This window comes from Diadema antillarum, unplaced genomic scaffold, assembly GCF_040938485.1.
Source record: "Diadema antillarum isolate AM-2024a unplaced genomic scaffold, OU_Dant_1.0 seq00000740_RagTag, whole genome shotgun sequence".
Taxonomy (NCBI): Eukaryota; Metazoa; Echinodermata; class Echinoidea; order Diadematoida; family Diadematidae; genus Diadema; species Diadema antillarum.
Window position 1 is genome coordinate 65,627 of NW_027271638.1, and position 22,335 is coordinate 87,961.

Here is a 22,335-nt window from a genome sequence, read left to right on the forward strand (position 1 = left end):
TCATGCAGGTGAAAATTCTATCCCAAGAATCAAAACATGAACCTGAAAGTTTTGGACATGACATGATCAAATATTCACAAAAGTTTTTACTGTGTCTCCATTCAAAATTAATTTTGTGCAATGTACTTATGCAGGATGAAACCCTGATATTTCCACTTAATCAGCTTTGCTCATTAAACTCTTTTCTTTTCTCTTCATTCTAAAGTGAAGTGCAGGTCTTATCGTGCTAATGCATGAATTGATCAATCACAGGGAAATAGTGACGGACTGACAAATCTAACTACATGCGTAGTCAGTTGTCAGATAATGTACAGCGTGTCACAATTCCCAGTGTCATTACTCTCTAAAGATGATTTGTATATTTTGTCACTCCTTGAAAATATTTAGTTGAGCAAGAATCACTTTATTGCATTTATTCATAAAAGCTATGATTTCTCACCTCTTCGATCTTCCTGTTCTGGTGAGCTCTGATGCAGCGCTGGATTGTCAAAGCAGCCCTTGTCTCCGTTAGCATTTGGGAATAATGCCTCCTTGCCATGGCTCCCCTGACAAGGGCCTGCAGCTTGATGGTATGGCACCGCAGCTGCCTGTACCTACAGCACTGCAGGTACCCTCTGAACGCTGCCTGTATGGTGATGGTGGCACCACGTGTCAAATAGTACTGCTCTCTGGTGCGGCGTCCTGCGGTGACTGCCCGATACCGCCTTTGGAGAACTATGGCGGCTGTGCGTTTCCTGCGGTACATCCGCTCTGACAGCATACGCCGGAAGTGCGCCTGCAAACAGATGGCTGCTCGGCGCAGTCTCATGTATGACCCCTGTGCTGCATGACGCCTGACATGTGACTGGATCAAAATTGCCGAGTGGCGCATCTGCAGGTAATCACTTCTGGTTCTCTTGGTTGCAAGGTACCCCTTGGCATGCTTCTGAATGGTACTCAGTGCTAACAATGCTCTGTGATATGTCATCTTGACCGCGTACATTCTAAAGGTCGCCTGGATTGTGACAGCAGCACCGCGCTGCACTAGGTAATTCTTTCTTGTGGTGTGCATGCGGTACACTGCCTGTATTTTACGGGCCGCCCTATGTTTGGCAACCAAGCGTCTCGCAGATAAACCCCTCAAGGCACTCTGGAGAACCACAGCTGCTGCTTTCATCGCCACATAGTCTGTCCTCGTCTTCTTGCCCACCACATAGGCTCGGATCTGCCTCTGAAGCTGGACAAGTGTAGACCTCGTGCGCTGGTACTCTTGAACCTGCCTCCAACCCCTGTACACTCTCTGGATTGTGGTGGCTGCTCCGTGCCACCTCTTCATGTGTGCCCTGACCAGGTAGCCACGGACCGCTGCCTGGAGAGTGATACAGGCCCCCCTGGTCAGCTGGTATCTCAGCCACTGCTCCTGTCCGCACATCTTGGCCCTGTAGCGCCTCTGGAGGATAAGAGCTGCACACCTCATCGCGGTATACCGACGCCTTGCAATAAGCTGACGGACAAACGCCTGAATCTTGGTGGCAGACACGTGCTGACACTCCAACTGCCTTCGAACAATGAGCCCCCGGAACACTGCCTGGACCGACACTGCAGCACACTTGAGCTGAAGGTACTCTCGCTGGACTTGCTTAGCAAGCAGGTGAGCCCTGATGTGATCCTGGATCGTCTTCACTGCAGAGAGTGTTCTTCTGAAGGCTTGGGATGCCTTGTGTGTTCTGTACACTGACTGGATGACAGTAGCAGCTCTGTGCTGTTTCTTCAAATGCTGCCTGGCAATGTATCCACGGGCGGCGGCCTGGACTGTGATGACTGCCCCCCGGTGCAGGTGGTAAGAGACCACTTCACGATCCCTGAGGACCTTTGCTCTCCATCGCCTCTGGAAAGCGAGGGCAGCATTGACTCTTTCTTCTTTCATTCTTCTGGTAGACATGAGGCTCTGGTATCCACGCACAGCTGCCTGGATCTTTATTGCTGCTGCTTTCTTTGCGCCAAACCTTTTCCTCTCCCTGTGGCAGCGATAGTGAGCCTGAATCCTGATTGCAGAATGCCGGAGCGATTGATATTCTGCTTGCATCTCCTTACCAAGTCTGAATGCTCGCACATGCCTTTGAACAACAAGTATGGCATTGCATGTCTTCTGGTATCTTCTCCTTTCCCTGTATCCTTTGAATGCTGCCTGGATCTTTGTGGCAGCTTCTTGTCTTCTCTTGATTTCTCTGCGGACTACCAGTCCCCTTAAGGCTGCCTGCAGGGTGATGGCTGCACCACGCGTGACGTGGTACTGGAGCTGCACTACTTTCGCCAGGTTGCGAGCCCTGAACCTGGTCTGGAGCACCTGTGCAGCCTTGCAGAGGGCAAGGTAGCGCCTCCTTGCAATGAAGCATCTAAAAGCTGCTTGGATCCTGGTTGCAGACAAGTGTTGCTCAGCAAGTCTCTTCCTCTGGAGATGTCCCCTGAAACTTGCCTGGAGGGTGATGGCTGCACCACGTGTGACATGGTACTGGAGCTGCACAGCTTGCCCCAGGGTGCGAGCTCTGAACCTGGTCTGGAGCACCTGTGCCGCCTTGCAGAGCGCAAGGTAGCGCCTCCTGGCAGTGAAGCATCTGAAAGCTGATTGGATCCTTGTGGCAGAGAGATGTTGCTGAGCGAGTCTCTTCCTCTGGAGATGTCCCCTGAAACTTGCCTGGAGGGTGATGGCTGCACCACGTGTGACATGGTACTGGAGCTGCACAGCTTTCCCCAGGGTGCGAGCTCTGAACCTGGTCTGGAGCACTTGTGCCGCCTTGCAGAGCGCAAGGTAGCGCCTCCTGGTAATGAAGCATCTGAAAGCTGATTGGATCCTTGTGGCAGAGAGGTGTTGCTGAGCGAGTCTCTTCCTCTGGAGATGTCCCCTGAAACTTGCCTGGAGAGTGATGGCTGCACCACGCGTGACATGGTACTGGAGCTGAACGGCTTTCCCCAGGGTGCTAGCTCTGAACCTGGTCTGGAGCACCTGTGCTGCCTTGCAGAGCGCAAGGTAGCGCCTCCTGGCAGTGAAGCATCTGAAAGCTGATTGGATCCTTGTGGCAGAGAGGTGTTGCTGAGCGAGTCTCTTCCTCTGGAGATGTCCCCTGAAACTTGCCTGGAGGGTGATGGCTGCACCACGCGTGACATGGTACTGGAGCTGAACAGCTTTCCTCAGGGTGCGAGCTCTGAACCTCGTCTGGAGCACCTGTGCTGCCTTGCAGAGCGCAAGGTAGTGCCTCCTTGCAGTGAAGCATCTGAAAGCTGATTGGATCCTTGTGGCAGAGAGGTGTTGCTGAGCGAGTCTCTTCCTCTGGAGATGTCCCCTGAAACTTGCCTGGAGGGTGATGGCTGCTCCTCTCATGATGTTGTATTCCATACAGATCCTGTTTCTCAGCAAGACAGCTCTGAATCTCCTCTGGAAGACACAAGCGGCGGAGCGCAGAGACCGGTAATGCTTCTGCACCAGATGTGCCCTGACTGCTGCCTGGATTGTTCCAGCTGCCCTGTGACGTTGGGCAAGCCTCTTTCGTACCGACTTTCCTCTGGTGAGAGCTTGGATCTTGATGGCAGCCTCCCGCATCCTGAGATAGTTTGCTCTGATCTTCAGTGCAAGCAGGTGAGCTCTAATTCTGGTTTGAAGGACATGGGTTGCCTTACACAGGGTGAGATACTTTGACCTGGCTAGATGACATCTGTAGTTAGCCTGGATGACAGTGGCAGCAACATGCTGCTGCTTGATAATGCGACGTGCAGTGTAGCCTCTGTACGCAGCTTGGATTGTAATCACCGCTCCTAGGATGATAAAGTAATCTTCTCGACAGTCCTGCATCAACTTCCAAGCCCTGAAGCGAGTCTGAATGACACCAACGGCAGCCAATACTTTGACGTAGTGATTGTGCTGCATTTTGCCCCTGTATGCAGCTTGGATGACCACAGCAGCAGACCTCAGTCGGAGAAACTTCTTTCGGAGCATGTATCCCCGGAACCCCGACTGAAGAACAATGGCTGATTGCCGCATTGATGCAAACTCATTAAAGACCCTTTTGCCAAGCTGGCGTGCACGGATGCGTGTTTGCAAGACACGAGCAGCAGTTTTAAGTTGGACATACTTCTTCTGATTTATGCTCCGACGCAAGGCAGCTTGGATACGAATGGCTGCTGATCTCTGGTTTTGGTATACACGCCTCTGGACGCTGCCCCGATAGGCAGCCTGGAGAACCACAACAGCTTCCCTGGTGGCTTGAAAACTTGACCTGACCGACCGAGCTACAACCAGTGCACGAAATCGTCGTTGAAGAACAACAGTGGCTCTCTGTGTCTTCAGATATTGGTTGCGCACAAGAGCTCCTCTGGCCATGGCTTGGATGTGAATGATGTTAGATCTATCTTGAAGATAAGCCTTCCTCTGCATGTAACCCCTGAAGGCGGCTTGAAGTGTGATGACAGCTCCTCTAGTGTAGTAGAAGTCTTGTACAGCTTGGCGACCCATGCAGAGTGCCCGGTAGCGGGTCTGAAGAATGACAGTGGCAGAGCGGAGGCGAAGGTAGCGCCGCCTGGCAACACAGGATCGGAACCAGGTCTGGAGAACAATTGAAGCCTGCTTCATCACGAGGAATTTGCTCCTGGCAACTTTACCTCGATAGGCTGCTTGAATGGTGATCGCTGCTCCTCGTGCCAAGTTGTACTCCCTGCAAGCCTTCCTTCCGAGAAGACGGGCGCGATATTGTGTTTGCAGTATGATTGTTACTTCTCGCAACTTCCTGTAGGCCTGTCGGGCCTGGTGGCGCCGCACGACAGCTTGGGCTTTGATCACACTGCATCTCAGTTGGCTGTATCTTGCCTGAGCTTGGTGGCTGCGGACGGCCGCTTGAAGAGTGATGGCAGCTCCGCGCATGAGGTTGAACTCTCGTTGCACACGTCGACCGCGCGCCACGGCACGATAACGGACCTGCAACACTCTTGCTGCCTGCTGCATTTCCCTGTAGCTCTTCCGTGCCTGGTATCCCTTAAACTGAGCTTGGATGCGGACCACACTGCGCCTGATTGCGCAGTACTGTTTTCTTTCCACATAACCTCTATACGCAGCCTGCAGAAGTATTGCGCTCTTGACCCTTGTCACATGTTTCCTGGCCAGTTGTCCTCGGACGTGCTTCTGCAGGATGAGGGCTGCAGAACGTAGGGCAAGATATTCTCTATGCTGGACCCGACCTTGGAGCTTTGCCCTGTACAGAAGCTGCATCTTTGTGACCATGCTCCTCAGCTTTTGGTATGCAGTCAGGGCCTGACGTCCCCTGAAGTGGGACTGGAGAAGGACTGCCACTGACCGCTGCTTCAAGTACTGCCGTCTCTGAAGGTAGCCTCTCCAGACCGCCTGAATCTTCAGTGCGGCGACCATCTTCTTGTAGAGTTTGCGAGCCTAGATGGCATTGGGAGAAAAGGGCAGAATTCCTTGATGAGTGTATGAACATGTGAATAGCGTTCTCATAATGCAATATATTTCTGCTTGATTTTACACCATATGATATTCATAGTTTCAACAGTAGTACTGTGGTGTGTAGAATAAATATATATTCTTATGTGGGGGAAGTTCTCGAGTCTCAAGTACAGTGTAAGCAAAAACCAATATTGTAACTCCCGCAGCAAACAGCATAAGCTCTGTCATGTGCTATTTCTTTCTTATACATTAACATATCAAATGTATGATTGGCTGTCAAGCAATACTATCTTACCTTGACTGAACAGTTTCACATAATTGTGAATATTTGCAAATTAATAAAATCAGCATTGAACACAGTGAAAAGTTGAAAAAAAAAATGCTAATTTCATCAGATACAGTAGTTCAGTTTACTACCAGCTGAATGAGGTACTAAATTGTACTTGAAACTTATCATACAAAGGAAAGCAGAAGTCCATGTTGAGAGTAGTATTATAAAGGACCAAACACCTTGCATGGTCAGAGGATTAACGCAAATTTGCCTTACCAGTACGCCCCTCCACATTGCTTGAACTCTGATCGTTGCGTGCCTGAGAGCAAGGAACTTGCTCCTTGCTTGTCTGGTCTTGATCAGTGACCGGTACCATTCCTGTATCAACCCAATGGCCTGCCTCTCACGCAGCATCCGCATCCTGCTCTGATGGCCCCTCACAGCGGCCTGGATTAGTGTTGCCGCATCCCGTTGCTTGGCAACCAGACGTCTGACGAGGAATCCTCTTGCCACAGCCTTGCAGAAGTGGTGAAATGAAGATCGAGTCTGAGTTTAGAGCTTTCTGCACATATTGCTGTTTTTAGATATTCATCACAATTCATCACATGAGCTAATGATACAGCATATATACAAGTAGCTGTTCACTAATGTAACGATGAGAGTCCAGAAATGTAAGCCAGCATCAGCTAATTTGAGATATGAAGTCATTTAATAAATATAACAGATATTTGTGTGTTCGGTTAAAGCATCCGCCAGGAAAAGCTCATGCAAAAAATGAAGTGTTTTTAAAGATCACAAAGCTGTGATGACAACTTCGTAAACCTTGTTTAGTCAATACACAGTTTCTTTGAATATGGCCCTAACATTTCACCAATCAAATATTGTGTCATTACTGATCAACAACAAAAAGGAATCAAGAGCAGAAATGTGTCATTACGATAAATCGTGACAATATGCCCTGTAATGAAAAAGCTGGTTATGGTATGGAGTTTTGCTAGTATTACATTCGAGAGAAAGAGATCGAGAGACTAAAAAGAAGTATCTACACATGGAGAAAAGTGACGGAAAAGAGGAAATTGAACTTGAAATGAAACAACAAGCTTTCGGGGCATTTTCCTTTCTTGACCCGAAGAATAAACTACTGTAAACCCAGAAATTTTTGCGTGCATCAAACAAGCTTTGTGAGGAGCCAAGATTCGTGAAAGTCAAATGCACATTAAAAGTTTTTGTCTACACAATGCAAGAAATGAATATGGCAATTTGCAAATGCTTCCTGCCCTGAAAGTTTCTAGTTTTACAGTATGTGTCCAGGAACTTCAGGAAGTCTACTACAGACTGCTGCAAAGTGGTAGTTGCTGCAGTGTAAAAGGAAAATGGAATGATTCATGAAGTGAAGGTGAAATGAAATACCTGGATGTAACTGGCTGCCCTGTGCTGCTTCTCCGCCTCTCTCTCCTCTCTCAGCTTCTGGGCCTTTCGTCGGGCCAGGAATCCCCGGGCCGCCGTCTGGAGGGCCAGGACGGAACTGGCCACGCGCTGGTGTCTGCGCCGCAGGAGATAGGCTCTGACGGCTGTCTGTATCTTGGTGGCTGCAGACTCCCGCAACTATTATGATAAGACAAAATGAAAGAGTGAAAAGTAGAGGGGAAAGGGTACACAGTAGTTTATTGTGTAAAAACACCTCCATGGTTGAGGCAGAGAGATTTCAAAGGTTGTATTATAGAACTTGTATTTGTTGAGGAACGGACCAGTAACATTTGCTTTGGATAGTCAAATTTTGCTTCAAAGATCAATTCAAATAGCTAATATGATGTGGTGAATCAGCCACACATAAAACACTCACAGTTTCCTAGAAATATTGAACGGCAAAACAAACTCTAACATAAACAAGACAAAAGTAATGTTCCAAGTCACTTTCATGTATCAGCACAAATGGGCAATATATTTGTAGCCACATTTTTTTCATGGTTAGAGACATTGTTGAAGTTGTCCTGTACTTCATATTGTACGTACTGTAAATACTGTACTCTGAACTTCAAGCAAGTCTGTTTTTTGTTGTGGAACATGCCATGAAATTAAAGGACTGCTTGCCAACATTTTTTTTTTTCAACTGCTTTTCTATCTAACTCCATTCAAGGTAAATACAATACAGAATATGAGAGATTTCAAGGGGCAAATATGCCGTTGTGCTAGATGTACAAAAAAAAAAGAAGAAAAAAATTCTAAAACAGGAATCATCAGTCCTAAATACATCCCATCAGTTAGCACCACATCTTATCACCACTACATTAGTTTCACAGATATCATTGAAAAGCTATTGCTTTACAACAGAAACTCCTCCTCCTTCCAAAATATGAAAACAACAATGAAACAATAATAGAAGAGAGTGACTGCAAACTCACAATCTTGGCTGCTTGCTCCTTTCGCAGCCGATGGGCGCGCCAAGCCAGCTGGATGGTGCGCACCGCCCTCGTCTCCTGCCTGAGGTCCAGGAGGCGGGCGCAGAGATACGAGACGTAGGTGATGACCACCTTCTCGTCCGGGATGGTGTTAGACATGTCGGCCGAGCGCACCATCATGGGCACCCCGCCGAGCTCGGCCACCTTGTCGTAGAGGAGCTTGAAGTTCTGCCGCTCATGGGCCAGCAGCTTGTCGTGGTCAGTCTGCTTGCCAGTGGCTGAATGTGTGGGAAGAAAGGGGGGGGGGGGGGGGGTAAGGGAGGGGTGGGGGTAGGGTGGAAGAGAGGATGTGGCAGGGGTGAGAAAGGGTGCAGGAAAGGTGGTGAGGGTCAATAATTATCAGTCACTTGGTAGTTGTAGCACGAAATGTAACAGATTTCAAAAGAGCTACAAAATCACACCATTTATGATGTTAAGCTTTGAATATTGAATGCGCATACTGTAGATCTCTTATTTTTCCATAAAATGTCAACAATACAACATGCTTTTGAGTTGGCTAATGTTTATCAGCTTACGGATATCAAGCTGGTGTTAGAAACCAGTTACAAATTTGAGAAATCTGTTTCTTGATGCAATGTAAAGGTGATTCAATTCATAATCGTATGATATATGACAACAATAAGAAGTGTATTGGTCTACACTGTTAATACAAAAATGCCTGCATCTGACCACATTTGATATCACATTTTAATTGCATGTAAAAGAGAAAATGATTGTTCTGGTTCCATATTATGTTTTTCACCATATTTCTACAATGTATGGTAGACAATTCATAACACTGTCAGGATGCATCTTACTTCTAGATTCACAGAAACATTTTAGGAGTTTGCTCAAGTGGACTCTATGAATTCAAAATCTGCATATGAAATGCAATTGTGGTATTGCAGGAAATAATACATCTTAAAGAAATATGAAAATCGGGCAGGGGAAGCAGCAAGACTTACTGGGTGAAAAGGTCTGGGACCAGGTACCGTTGAAATCATCCAGGGAGCTGTTGAGGTCCAGTGCCTCCTCCCTCTGAAAGTGCATGAGGGTGGTGTCCTGGGAGATGCACTCGTAGGGCAGGAGGGCAGGGTGGTAGTGGTGGACTAGGAGGCACAGGGCACGCCCATCGCAGAACGACACGGTGAAGTTCTCGATCTGTGGTGGGAGACACGTCAAAAGTTACGATAGTATCAATCATTGTCATACTGTTTACATCAGCTATTTTTATTTCCACTGGCATTATTATCAGTACGGCTGCCACCACTATTACTACTAATACCAAGTGGTGCTAATACAAAAGCTACCTCTATTACTATAACCTTAAAGGGGATGGCTAGTAACTGATCAGCGGGAATCAGTGGGAATGCTGGGGGATGATTGTTCCAATCCTTGTGGGATTCATTTAAGAGTACATTATATATCTATTGTTGTGTGAAAATTATATGCTTCAGAATGGTCTCATATTTAAGTAATGTGCAGTTTAATGGTTCCAGGTTAGCATGCCTGTACAGTGACGGGGCGATCGTTAACGGAAGTATATAATTTTCCCACAACAATAGATATATAATGTACTCTTAAATGAATCCCACAAGGATTGGAACAATCATCCCCCAGCATTCCCACTGATCAGTTACTAGCCATCCCCTTTAAGTATCACTTCTCCTACCTGGGAACACAACTTTTACCAAGTATAATTATACTTATACTAATAATAGAACCACTATTACCACGACTGTTAATATCAGTATCACTACTGATACATCTGTATCACTCCGAGTCTACTATAAATACCACTACTACTATTATCATCAATATCACTACTGCTACCACTTCTACCTCTACTATTACTAGAACTACTCCTACATCTGCTGCTGCTGCTGCTACTGCTATACTACGAGCACAAAATGCTACTGCTGTTACTACAACTACTCTGTCCATATTTTAAGTGGTTTAATCTATAATGTATACTTGACTAGACAGGGCTTGGTTTGGACAGTGGAAATGCAACTGTCGACTAAAGATATCTCCCCATCCCTACCTGCATGCCGTAGAAGGAGCACACCGCCTTGCACCAGTCCATCAGAAGCATCAGTTGGGAGCTCTTGAAGTACAGGTGGGGGCCGTCGGCCCCGGGACCTGAGGGGCGCTGCTGGGTGGCCCCCGTCTTGAGGGCATCGAACTGGCGCCGCAGTCGCCGGTTCTTGGTGAGGAAGGCAATCTCCTCCTTGAGCTGTTTCTCATTCAGCATCACGCCCACCTGCAACAAGGAATTCAAACAATTTTGGCTCTGACTGGCTGGTAAACTGATGTTTTCAAATTAATAGTAAACTCCCCCCTGAGATCACAGATATTAGAGTTTCATTGGCCAGTTTACTGATGTATTCTAATTATTGTTAAATCCTCCAAAACCACATAAGGTTCAATATACAATTGTATACCAGTTTACTCATTCAAATTGATGGTAATTTCCCAATTAAGACTTAATCACAAGATTTTTATAAGGTTAATTCACACTCATGTATTTCAATTCCTGGTAATTACACCCTCAAGACTTAAATAAATAAATTAAACGAGAACTTACCTGTTTGAAGTTTGATTTTTATTATTTGAGTAATAGGAGTGTGAGTTAATATGAGATCCCACTCGTACGCATGCGCAGTCAATATTCGTCGCCCAGGCAAATCTCCACCTAAGCAATCGGACTGTCTTCCGACGTCTAATACATAATGTCAACTTAGGTGAGAGAACTGAACCAAAGACCCAACTGGGTCAAGTGAGATTTGCCTGATCCATGAGGAAATGCGACCACTGTCACAATCCCACAATCTGGAAATACACTGTAAATTGACGGAGTAAGAACATTACCTTGAAGTTTGAATTGAGGGTGGGAGTGGAGGGCATATTAACTCACACTCCTATTACTCAAATAATAAAAATCAAACTTCAAACAGGTAAGTTCTCGTTTAATTTATTTATTATTTTTCGTAATCTCCGTTGTTCGTTAATATGAGATTTTGAAGCAAGTGGTCGCATTTCTGCAAAAACCAAGCAATGTATGGTGATAAGAATGACATAGTAGCTCACCAATAATACTCTTTCTCTTCAATGATTATCCAGTACCGCCATGGAGAACCTACATGTAGGTCCTGCCCTGATCGACGGCTTATCATAGAACCTGTTGAAGGTTTCCTCATTAGACCATCCGGCCTGTTTCAGAATGTCCGCTATGGGCACATCTGTTGTCTTTGCAGTAGAGACTGCTGCAGCCCTTGTAGAATGCGGTTTGAAAATTCTAGTGTCGATACCCGCCGCACTCATTGTCTCCTTTATCCACCTGGAGATGGTTTGCTTACTGGCTCGTTTGTGAGGTTTCCTATGATATATGAACAGGTGCCTTTCCGTATCCCTCATCACTTTTGTACGCTCAATGTACTTTTTCAGGTAGCGTACCACACAGAGTCTCTTCTCTGAAGGATACTCTTCAATTGTAGTCGTACTCCCTACTCTGTCGGAGGTCTTGTTCTGTTTTACCAAGTCACTGACATGAATCTCTACGCTATTATCCTTCCAAACCAGGCCATCAATATGAATGTAGAACAAAGTCTGTGCCCTTTGTGCCGAAGTGAGTGCGAGCAACATACACAGCTTATGAGTAAGTTCACACAAAGATAGCTTACTGGCTGGTGACATTTTGCGGAGATGATCTAACACGATTTTAACGTCCCAGATATGGTTGTACCGTGGCAGCGGAGTTCGTAAATGAAATACACCTTTCATGAATCTTGTCACCAAAGGATGTGTACTAATTGTACAGTTGCTGTTCTCCAACAGCACCACCGAGGCCAAAGCACTTCTGGCACAGTTAATAGCACTGTAACTCAACTTATGTACATGAAACAGATAACTCAAAAATTCTATAACACTTTCTACAGCAGTGCAGTGACTGTTCAAAGTTTCCTGTCTGCAATACTCTTGCCATTTCTTAATGTAAGTTCCATATTGTGTGCGTGTAGACAGTCTCCAAGATGCACACAACACGTCCACAGTCCTGTCCTGTAGTCCCTTTATCTCGAACTGTGAACGCCAATCCTGCAACAAAGAAGATCGAGTTTAGTGCAGAGTGGGTGGGTAGCCTTAGATACTGGTTGTGTCAGCAAGGATTTGCTTCTTTTCAAGATCAAAGGTTCTTCACTCATCATACTTGTCAAGAGAGGGAACCAGGCCTGTGTAGGCCAATTTGGTACCACAAGCAGGCCATGTGCATTGTCTTCTTGTATTTTCTGTAGGCATTTTGCTACCAAACAGAAAGGAGGGAAGGCATAAAAGAGTGCAAATTTTCCCCAGTCTAGTGTGAATGCATCAACTGACTCTGCATTGGGATCTGGCAACCATGAAATGTACCTAGGTAGTTGAGCATTTAGTCTGGATGCAAACAAATCAATTACTGGTGTACCATACTTAGCCACAATCTTCTCAAAGCTATTCTTATCTAGCATCCACTCTGTTCTGTCATTAAAGTGTCTAGACATGAAGTCTGCCTCGTTGTTCTGGCACCCAGGTAAGTGAGCTGCTGACAGCCATATATTGCGTTCTATACACCAATGCCAGATGTCTAACACTACCTGATTGCACGTTTCTGATTTCAGCCCTCCCATGTTATTAAGGTAGGCAACAGCCGTAGTGTTATCAATCCTCAACAGGACATGTACATTTCTCTTATCTGCACAGAAGGATTTCAGAGCCAGTCCAGCTGCCAGTGTTTCTAGGTAATTAATACCCGATGTTTGAGCTGAATGTACTTCCTCTGTGGTCCACCTGCCACCTGTGTGAGAGGTTAAGTCTGTAGCACCCCATCCCTCTGCACTGGCATCTGTACGTAGCTCCAAATTGACCTTTTGTCTGACAACATGATTAAATGACTCATGAATATGTTCTTTCCACCATATCAATTCATGTCGTGCCTCCATGGAAAGAGTCATGGGCCTATCAAAATGACCACAAGCTGCCTTAAGGGCCTGTACCTTGTCTCTCTCTAGATATCTGTAATGCAGTGGGCCATACTGTACTGCAGGGAACGTGGCAACTATTTTCCCTATGACCCTAGCAACCTTTCGAATGGATGGGGTGGCAAGGGATAAGAGGGAGGTGCAAACCTCATAAATGTCATCTTGTTTTTCCCTTGGCAAAGTAATGTGCATTGACCTAGTATTCAAATGAAACCCAAGGAACTCTAGGTCTAGGCCTGGGCTAAGTACTGACTTCTCAGGATGAATTAAGAACCCCAGCTCTGTTAGAAGCTTAGTGGTAGCTGAAACAGCCCTTTGGGTAGCATCCTTAGATCTCCCAATTATCAAAGTGTCATCAAGATAACCCATAACTACATGTCCTTCTGTTCTAAGCTGGGCAAACACTGGCTTCAGCATTTTTGTATACAGTCTGGGAGCCGAGCTGAGACCATTAGGTAAGGCCTGGTATTGGTACAGTTTACTTTGCCAATAGAAACGCAAATACTTTCTCGATGATGGATGGACGGGAACTGAATAGTATGCATCTTGTAAATCAATAGACGCAATGTAGCAATTTGGGCTGAGCAGTGACAAGGCTGTATGTATGTTGTCCATTTTGAAATGCTGATAAAGGATGCCTGTATTAAGATCAGAAAGATCAAGGATAACTCGTAAGGAACCATTCTTTTTGGGTCTCGTGAAAATATTGGAGATGAATTCTCCATTCTCATGTTCGCAAAGTTCAATCACATTTTTAGCTAAGAGGCGAGAAATCTCTTCCTCTATTTGACTGTTAAGCTCTGAACTGCGAGATAAATTATACAACTCTTTCCCTCTTACAGTAGGGAATTCATTAGGATCAAATTCGAGTTTGTATCCTTTGACAGCATTCAAAATGTATGGATCTGAAGTCAGGCTTCTCCATTTGTCATAGAAATTTTTCAGTCGTCCACCCACCATTGAACAAGCAAGATTTATGAGAGGGCATGTACTCACCTCTGCAGAGGATGAGGAGACTGTTGGTTTAACATGCTCAGTTACTTGCGGGCCCCCGCAAACCCCCGGTATTGAGGGCTCTGTCGGCCGCTGCCCTTGTTGGGTCTGGTCATCGGGGTGGCAGTGTGTGGCTTCCACGAACGCTGGCCTAAAAAAGGCCGCTGTACCGACCCAGCCTGTACGGTTGGCGTGGTCCACCCCGCTGATCTCATTCTACGGTAATTAGCTTCCGTCTGTCGGCGGTAAGGGTGATAATGAGACTGTGACTGCGAATATGGACGCTGACGGGAGTTACCTGTTGAGAAAGGTTTTGAGCCTTTCACAACACCGGCTGCTGCTCTTTGTTCTTCCTGGATGTCTTTGACTTTCTTTCCTAAGTCATCACCAAACAGCTGTTTGGTCACAGGGTTCTGAGGCTTGCACAAGTGTGCAAATTTTGCATTCAAGCCAGGTTTAATGAGGTCCTTCCTCAAGGCGTTCAGCTCAAAATTAGAGCTACACAGGAGTCCGAGAGCGTCCTGCTGTTTTTCTGACAGCTCCGAAGCAGAAAGGGTCTGCGCAAAAGCAGTGATGCCTTTTACAAGAACGCTCTGAATACGCTGTAGCTTCAGGTCCCTAGCACGGGTAGTAGGGTTGAGATTCTCCCAAATTGTCAAGTTGACTTTGGGCACGTCAAGTAGTGGACAGTTTTCTGGGCTAGTGTACTTCTTACCAGTCTCCTCTAGGGCAGCCTGTTCAAGAGTGTGGCTGACAAGGTAGGATACCGACCCAGCAATATCCTCATCTAAGGGTTTCCCCACGCTGAGAGGTACTGCGAATTTTGCTGCGATAGCTGGGATGGCTACATTCTTGCCAGAGGCAGGAGTAGCATTACTATCTTCAGTGCTTGTTTCAGCACTGAAATCAGAAGTCTGTGAGTCAGACGCTGGTGTAAGTTTACAGCCAAAAGGCCCATCATCTTGATCGCAGTCATACTCATAGTCAGATAAAAGGAGATTATCATCCTCATCTCCGAGACTTCTCGTGTCATGACTACTACGAGTCTGTGGATGAGAAAGTGGCAAATGATCCACCAATTTTCCCAGCATCTCTTCCAGTTTATTCAGACGATGTTCAAAATTTGAGCCACCAACACTAGTGCTTGGTCCCGACTTCGAGGTCGTGGTCTGTGGAGGCTCTGCACGAATGCAGGCCTGACTGTCCTTTGAAATAGGATCTGCACGAATGCAGTCCTGGACAGCCCGAGAATCTTTGGCTAATATCTCAGAGTCAATCATGATCGAGGGTTTCTTAATCAAAAGGTCTGAGACCTCAGAGGTAGCAGCCGACTTGGCGAACTTCCGTGCAATCACGGGAGGAGGAGAAGTAATCTTCGCCGGTGCTTTGCCTTTGGCTTTCCCCGTGCTTTTACCACCGCGGCTAGCCGAGCTCGCCGCTGCCGTCTTACCCTTTCCCCCCGGATCGCTGCCGGGGGAGGGACCCGCTCGCGGTCCGCTGGCGATGCTGGTGGAACCCGCATCGCGAACCAGCTTCTCGTGCGGGAAATTCGGCTTCGTGGAAGAACCCGAAATCGCTTCCATCACTCTCCAAAAATACTACCAAACGATCGGGGAGGTAAAATAACCTATTAAACCCCGAAAACTAGAACGCGAAAGATCGCAAAGTGAAAGAAAATCGGCGAAATTTAGAGCTCAAAATGGTGACTTGACCGCTAAGAACACACGCTACGAATGAATTGACTGCGCATGCGTACGAGTGGGATCTCATATTAACGAACAACGGAGATTACGAAAAATAATACAAGATTTTCAATAGGTTGATCCACTAGTATATCTAAATTTATGAATAGTAACTTAACCCCTGAAGACTCAGATGCAAGATTTTCAGTAGGTTGATTTTAACTAATGTATTCCAATCTATGGCAATTTATGACAGAGATAGTTTTTCACCAGGCCAGTTTACTATGAGTTCAACTACTGTAAAAGTGGAAATTTTCGCGCATTTCGCGCAATGAGAAATTAACGCGAAAATAAAAGCACGCGAATATTTTGCATGCCATATGTTCCTGTAGTTGACGTCTTGATTCCGCAGAATTAAAACACGCGGAACTCTTCTTATCCCGCCGAGCGCAAAAAATTAGTCACATGAAAATATCCACTTTTACAGTATCAGGGTTTGACACTTAACTTTTTTCTCTGTTGGCTTGTTAGGACCACTGAAATATTTGAATTAAAATTTTTTTTTTTTTTTTTTTTTGGGGGGGGGGGGGCTGAAAAAGAAATATGGTGGTAGGAAATGAAGGAAATTATATAAAAATTCAATTTGAATGTAGGCTACACAATCGGGTCACCAAGATACGGCCATTTACGAAATTTGGTGGCCCCACATCAATTTCTAGTGGCCCTGGGCCACCACTGAAGTCTAGCCCTGGGGGGTGTTTCATAAAGCTGTTCGTAAAGTTACGAACGACTTACGAGTGACTGGTGATCAGTTCTTGTGCTGAATTATGGAAATTCTGATAAGTATAGCACATCAGAACTGATCACCAGTCGCTCGTAAGCTGTTCGTAACTTTACGAACAGCTTCATGAAACACCCCCCTGTTTATAGTAGCTTCTCTCAAGTTCCTATCTTTCCTCACCTGGTAGTGAAAGATGATCCTCCAGAGTAGTTCTAGCGTCTTCTCTCGGTGTCCATCCACGATGGCTCTCTCGTTCAGACCACCTCCTGACCAGACATGAACACACGCAGTAGAACATAATGTGCATTTAAAGGTGAGAATATCATCAGAAATTTCTGAATCTAATCTAGATATCATTCCATCTACAAGGCATTCATGTTTTAACAAACACGGTTATAGCAAAATCATCAGTATGAAAATGCAAAAAGTCAGGCCCTGAAATTATCATCATTATAGTCCATGGTGCACTATTCCCTTCAGTTGGAATGAAATTTTGACAAAACAAAAGAAAACTGCTTGTTCCGAGGACATCCTAATTACAGGAATCACACTGCATCTGCTAGTCTATGTATTTCTCTTCATATATCTACAACTGTAAAGATATTCAACAATTGATCTACAGTGATTCATCATGTTTTCATGTAGTACCCTTCTGAAAGTCAATCTTGAACTTTCAACTATGAACTATGACACATCTGATCTATAATGACTGTAAAGGGCATCACAACATCATGCTCCAAAAAATTAATGTTTTTTTTTTTTTTCACCTCTCTGGTGCATATATTGTCAGGTTTATTCGATGTTTATTGAAACGTAACTACCAATCACATCAATGTTTATCCCCTTTGACCTCTACTAAGCCCCGTACATCAGAGAAAATAAGAAAATGAATGAATGAAATAACATAATGAATTTTCATTGTGTAACTGCATGCCAACTTAGGTGCAGAAAATCTTTAATATAAAGTCAAGTGGGCAAGTTTACAAATGTGCAGAGGACCAGCAATGTAATGGTGTTTACTATGATCTGACTTGTATCCTTGTTTTTCTCCTCATTTCCCCCCCCCTTTTTTTTTTTGCAGATTTCTTACCTTCAACATCAATTCCCCTCTCTCGGAGGCTCTTGAAGGCCACTTCAATGTTGTGGATCTTCTGCAGCCGGCTGATGGCCGGCACCCGAAGCTCTCTGGACAGTGTCCAGTTGTGGGTCAGCAACTCCACTACCCGTCTGCAACATTCAGACAAAGACAATTAGCAATCGATGGTAAAACTTTGCCTCACGTGTACACGCAGATTTGACATTATGGAGCTAAAATATGTGCCATTGCTATAAGTACTTGTAAGTCAAGAAATTTTCATGAATTGTGGCAGACGGCCTCTTTCGTGCCATGAAGTTTTCGCAAATTACCTCTGACACTTAATTAATATAATGTAGACAAGAACTTACGCTGGCATGCATTTTAATTTAATGAAACATGGCTCTCGCAAAATTTGCGAAATTAAAATGAACACAAAAATAATCTGGTTTTACAGTTATCATCAATGATAGAATGGGAATTATAAACATGGCCTTTGACAGTGTTCTCTTTTTTGCATACAGATGAAACACCAATATGCACACTGTACGAGGATGTCATTTATACTGCATTAGAATCAATCTTACACACACTCATGTTCACAGTTCTTTTGAGTTGCATTTCTTTAGTATCAAAACAAATGGCTATTAGAATGTGTGTAATGTTTGGAAATCAAGAGATGCTACCTCGTACGCATTGCAAAATGATGTGCGCGGCATGGCAAGCATTAGCACCTTGCTTATACCCATCCTTGGCATATCCCAATGCTCTATAGATGCATAAGATGCCAACTGGAACATTCGCATATCCATATACTATAAAAATTGGAAATTTTCGCGTGAGCAACTTATCCCCATTAACCAGGTAAAGCGAATTTTGAGTGTTTTCAGTAGGGTGGAGTCATAGAGATGAAATGTGACTGCCTTGTACAGAATAAGAAGGAAAAATATTCACACCCTTTTATTTTGATGCTTAGTTTCATGTTGTGTGAAATGTCCCAAAATTTCAGTACCACGAAAATGTTTGCTTAACTTACAGTGATTAGGAAGGAAAGTTCAAAGAAGTACTGGGCAAGATACTTGTGTGCTTTTAAATGCAAATCATCGGGCAAACATAATTCCAAAGCCAGGGAGGCTTCTGTATTCTCTTGTCAAGTCATGAAGCAATATAAAGTTCTGTGGGAGCCTCACAGAGAATCAGAAATACTTAATGGCAGCTCTGCCATCATACTCACGCAAGTCGGACACCACAACGTAGGTCAACAGCGAGCTTGGTGACGGCAAAGTCGAACTCATCCAGGGGTTGCTGGACGTGGGTGACGGAGTAGCCCAGGAAGCTGAGGTGACGGGTGATGTCACCCTCGCCCCTCAGGTACTTGCGGGAGAACTCCAGAAGAATGTCGCGACTCGACTGAGGGGTCAAATAAAGATTGAAATCTAAAGTGTAAATGCTGGCAATCTCATTGATAAACTTAACACCACAGTATGCTCTCATTTCCTAAGAAAAAAACACAAGCTTGAACTCTTTGAAGTACACTGCATGAGGAACTTTATAAAGATCACAATTATTATAAACCTTGTCAGATAAGATTCTATCTAATAAGAAAGGCTGACATTCATTCCAACTAGAAAGAACAGAGGAAATGTGAGAGCAGAATGGAAATCACCAAAGTGCAGCAGGGAGCTCAGCAAGCAAGAACCTTACCTTGAGAGTGGCATCTTTGCAGAAGAGGCAGGGGTCGTGGTCGATAAGCCTTGTCAGCTTGGCGCGGTCCAGGAAGAACACGAGCATGAGGAACTTCTTCAGTGTGAACTGGGCCAAGCTGGCCGCATAGCCTGGAAGGGCAGGAAGAGACAGTGTGTTCGCACTCAGTGAACAGTTCGTCCATATCGAGGCTTGCAAAGATACACATGCAGTTATGTGGATGTCAGTCAATAAACTACTATACTATCATATTTAGGATACTATCATTCAAATATAAATGCTTGATTGGAAAAACAAACAAGCAAACAAACAAAGAAATATAAAAGAAACCAAGTCGAATAGCTAACATGCAGTCAAAGAAACCAGCACCAACAAGCAAGAACCAATGTCGGTAAAAACATAGCCTCTTTGGTGGAGCTAAAAAAGTGTGCCTTTCTTGTGTTTAATTTTTCTGAAGACTATAAAGACCACTCCTCTGATGGGACAAACAAACAGCACCAAACCACCAAAGAAGAGTCCCACCCCTCCTTACTTCCATCCCCAAGATGGTCTCTACCTACTACCAGCCAAGCGCTTTGAGGGTGAAACACCAGAAAATTTACAGCATTTGCTCTTCCTAAACAACAGCTACAATGGTATACTTCAAAAGCTGATATTTTTGCAAATGAGGAGGTCACAGACATTTTTGCAATTTGAGTCCGAGGCTGTAGTAAGTGCACTAATACCTAGGTTCATTCACCCCGCAACTTGATGCGATCAAGATCAGATAGTGATATCTTTGTGGGCTGTAAAACTCTCAGCCCAACAGTGATTTGTGAAATTCTTAGAAATGAAACCCTCCCAAATATAACGGCTTTCACCGCAGTCCGAGATGGGGGACAAGACGTTTTACCTTCTCCGAACAGATTTGGGACAGTTGGGTGGGCGTAGTCTGCTGCTATGTCGGGGTTGCCAAGGAGCCGGGTCACCACAAATCGTGAGATGCCGTAGACATCGCTGTTATCCTGGATTGGTAGGAGCTCTCCATAGATCGTCTGGAGCGTGACGTGAAAAGGGACATTGATAAGTAGTAATCAGTTAGATGTAGATCACATTATAGTTATAATGTAGTTAATCTCCGTGTTTGAACAATTGATATGCACTTCAAGATGGTTCCCTCTCTTTTTCTCTTTCTCTTGGATAGAAGAAAATTATATGAACAGAACAATGTCAAAGCTGTCATATATAGAATCCTCTTTAGAGTACTTTTATGAATTAAATGTCACAGCAGTAAAAGAAACTACAATTACCTGGGCATTTTACGACACAAACAGGTATGTTCTGTGAAAGCCACAGGCAGTAGTCATGCAACACACACAAAAACAAAACTCCATAGAATGATCAATGCCTTCACAAACCACACTGCTGTCCAGTTCATCAAGTGTTACTTTTGTCCATGATTTTCATTTCATACATACTCTCAGCCAATCAGATGCAAGGATTTCAGTAGCCTAAAACAGCTGGCAGCGACTGACAGGCTTCGTGAAATGCTGTCGTGGTTTTTAGGAATGAAATTAATGACAAAAGTCTCATAAATAACAGGAGGACAACTTTCAGGCAACAATATTGATCTCACCCCACAATTCAAATTTTCCCATTATGACTCACCTCTAAGCCAATGCGCAACCACAGAGGATTGTAACACAGAATCATGTTCAGCAGCTCTTGCTTGATACCTGAGGAAAAGGAAAGGCAATAGAATAAACTATTAGCCAAGAACCAAACCATAATCACTTCCACCTCCCCCCCCCAAAAAAAAAGAGAAAAGAAAACAGCTTCACGTAATTGGCCCTGATGATGTACAATCGTGAAGACATAAACCACCGTTTCAATGCTGATCTGCAGTCTTTCATCGCTTGAAGGAAAATTGTGCAACTTTGCCTAAAACACAACTGCAATAACTAGAAACCAACTGAGAAAGAATATGAGCCGAAGCAACAGAATCATCAGAATTGCTTCAATGAATTCAAACAGTTGTTGCATATGATATGATATATCAAACATGTTTCTCTCTCTGCCCCCGGATAAAATCAACTTGGAGATATTTACAATTTCCATCCACCTACGTACCGAGGTCAGCATGCAGCATCTTGTCGCTACGGACGACGATCCTCCCTTTTTCAACCTCCGCCTCCACCTTCTGCATCACCCGGATGACGGGCTCGCTCTGGAAGAGCAGGCAGGCTCCCCGGCGCAGCCGGTTCAGCCGGCGCCTGGCCGTGTAGGCCCGCAGCGAGAGGTCCTCCTTGGAAGGGGCGGGGCCCACCTTACTGGCTCCTTCCAAACACAGCAGGTGGGCATCGACTAAAAATGAAGGTACATTCACAGAACCAAAAAGGAAACAGGTACACTTTAAAAGTGGGTCTTTAGACACTTGAAGCAGAATAAAACCACGAGAACATGAACAAAACTTTGATTTTTACGATGCTTCGTGAAATATATCATTTGTGGATATTTAAGGCTTGTTGCTCATTCCCATATCAGACATATTCATAAATCTAAGATAAAATATAAAACACAGTTGTTCATATGTCTGTATATATATATTTTTTCTTTTCTTTTCTTTTCTTTTCTTTTAGGGGAGGGGGGTGGTGGGATCCATTTTTTTGACATCCATGTCCCCAAATTTCTCCCCATTTCCCAAGGCGTCTACCTCATACTTGACAATAGGTTATCAGATTCTGAATGGGTGACTCTGCTTTTTATTCTCTCTGTAAAAGCTTGAATAAAAAGCAGTAGAGTTGAACCTGTTGAATGCAAAGACAGGAGAAAAGAACTTATGACTCAGTCGTGACTCTTGTACATGCCTATCAATACAATGTACCTCTTCATGAGAGATAATGATATTACACATCCTTTGGTATACAGACATTCTCACAATTGCAATAATGGGCTGAATATTAGAGAAA

At 44.7% G+C, this 22,335-nt stretch overlaps 1 protein-coding gene across 1 annotated transcript in view; it reads right to left on the reverse strand.

The window, feature by feature from the left end:
- The window catches only part of LOC139738378 (abnormal spindle-like microcephaly-associated protein homolog), a 36,550-nt gene that overhangs the window by 4,702 nt on the left and 9,513 nt on the right, over nucleotides 1–22,335 (reverse strand). Inside the window, exons 6-18 of the mRNA XM_071649014.1 lie at nucleotides 21,497–21,730; nucleotides 21,035–21,102; nucleotides 20,280–20,421; nucleotides 19,388–19,518; nucleotides 18,918–19,093; nucleotides 17,699–17,835; nucleotides 16,789–16,874; nucleotides 10,185–10,403; nucleotides 9,106–9,301; nucleotides 8,105–8,379; nucleotides 7,113–7,307; nucleotides 5,979–6,218; nucleotides 440–5,413 (exon numbers count right to left, since the gene is read on the reverse strand). Of these exons, the coding sequence (XP_071505115.1) occupies nucleotides 440–5,413; nucleotides 5,979–6,218; nucleotides 7,113–7,307; nucleotides 8,105–8,379; nucleotides 9,106–9,301; nucleotides 10,185–10,403; nucleotides 16,789–16,874; nucleotides 17,699–17,835; nucleotides 18,918–19,093; nucleotides 19,388–19,518; nucleotides 20,280–20,421; nucleotides 21,035–21,102; nucleotides 21,497–21,730 (7,073 nt within the window). The remainder of the gene's footprint in view (nucleotides 1–439; nucleotides 5,414–5,978; nucleotides 6,219–7,112; nucleotides 7,308–8,104; nucleotides 8,380–9,105; nucleotides 9,302–10,184; nucleotides 10,404–16,788; nucleotides 16,875–17,698; nucleotides 17,836–18,917; nucleotides 19,094–19,387; nucleotides 19,519–20,279; nucleotides 20,422–21,034; nucleotides 21,103–21,496; nucleotides 21,731–22,335) is intronic.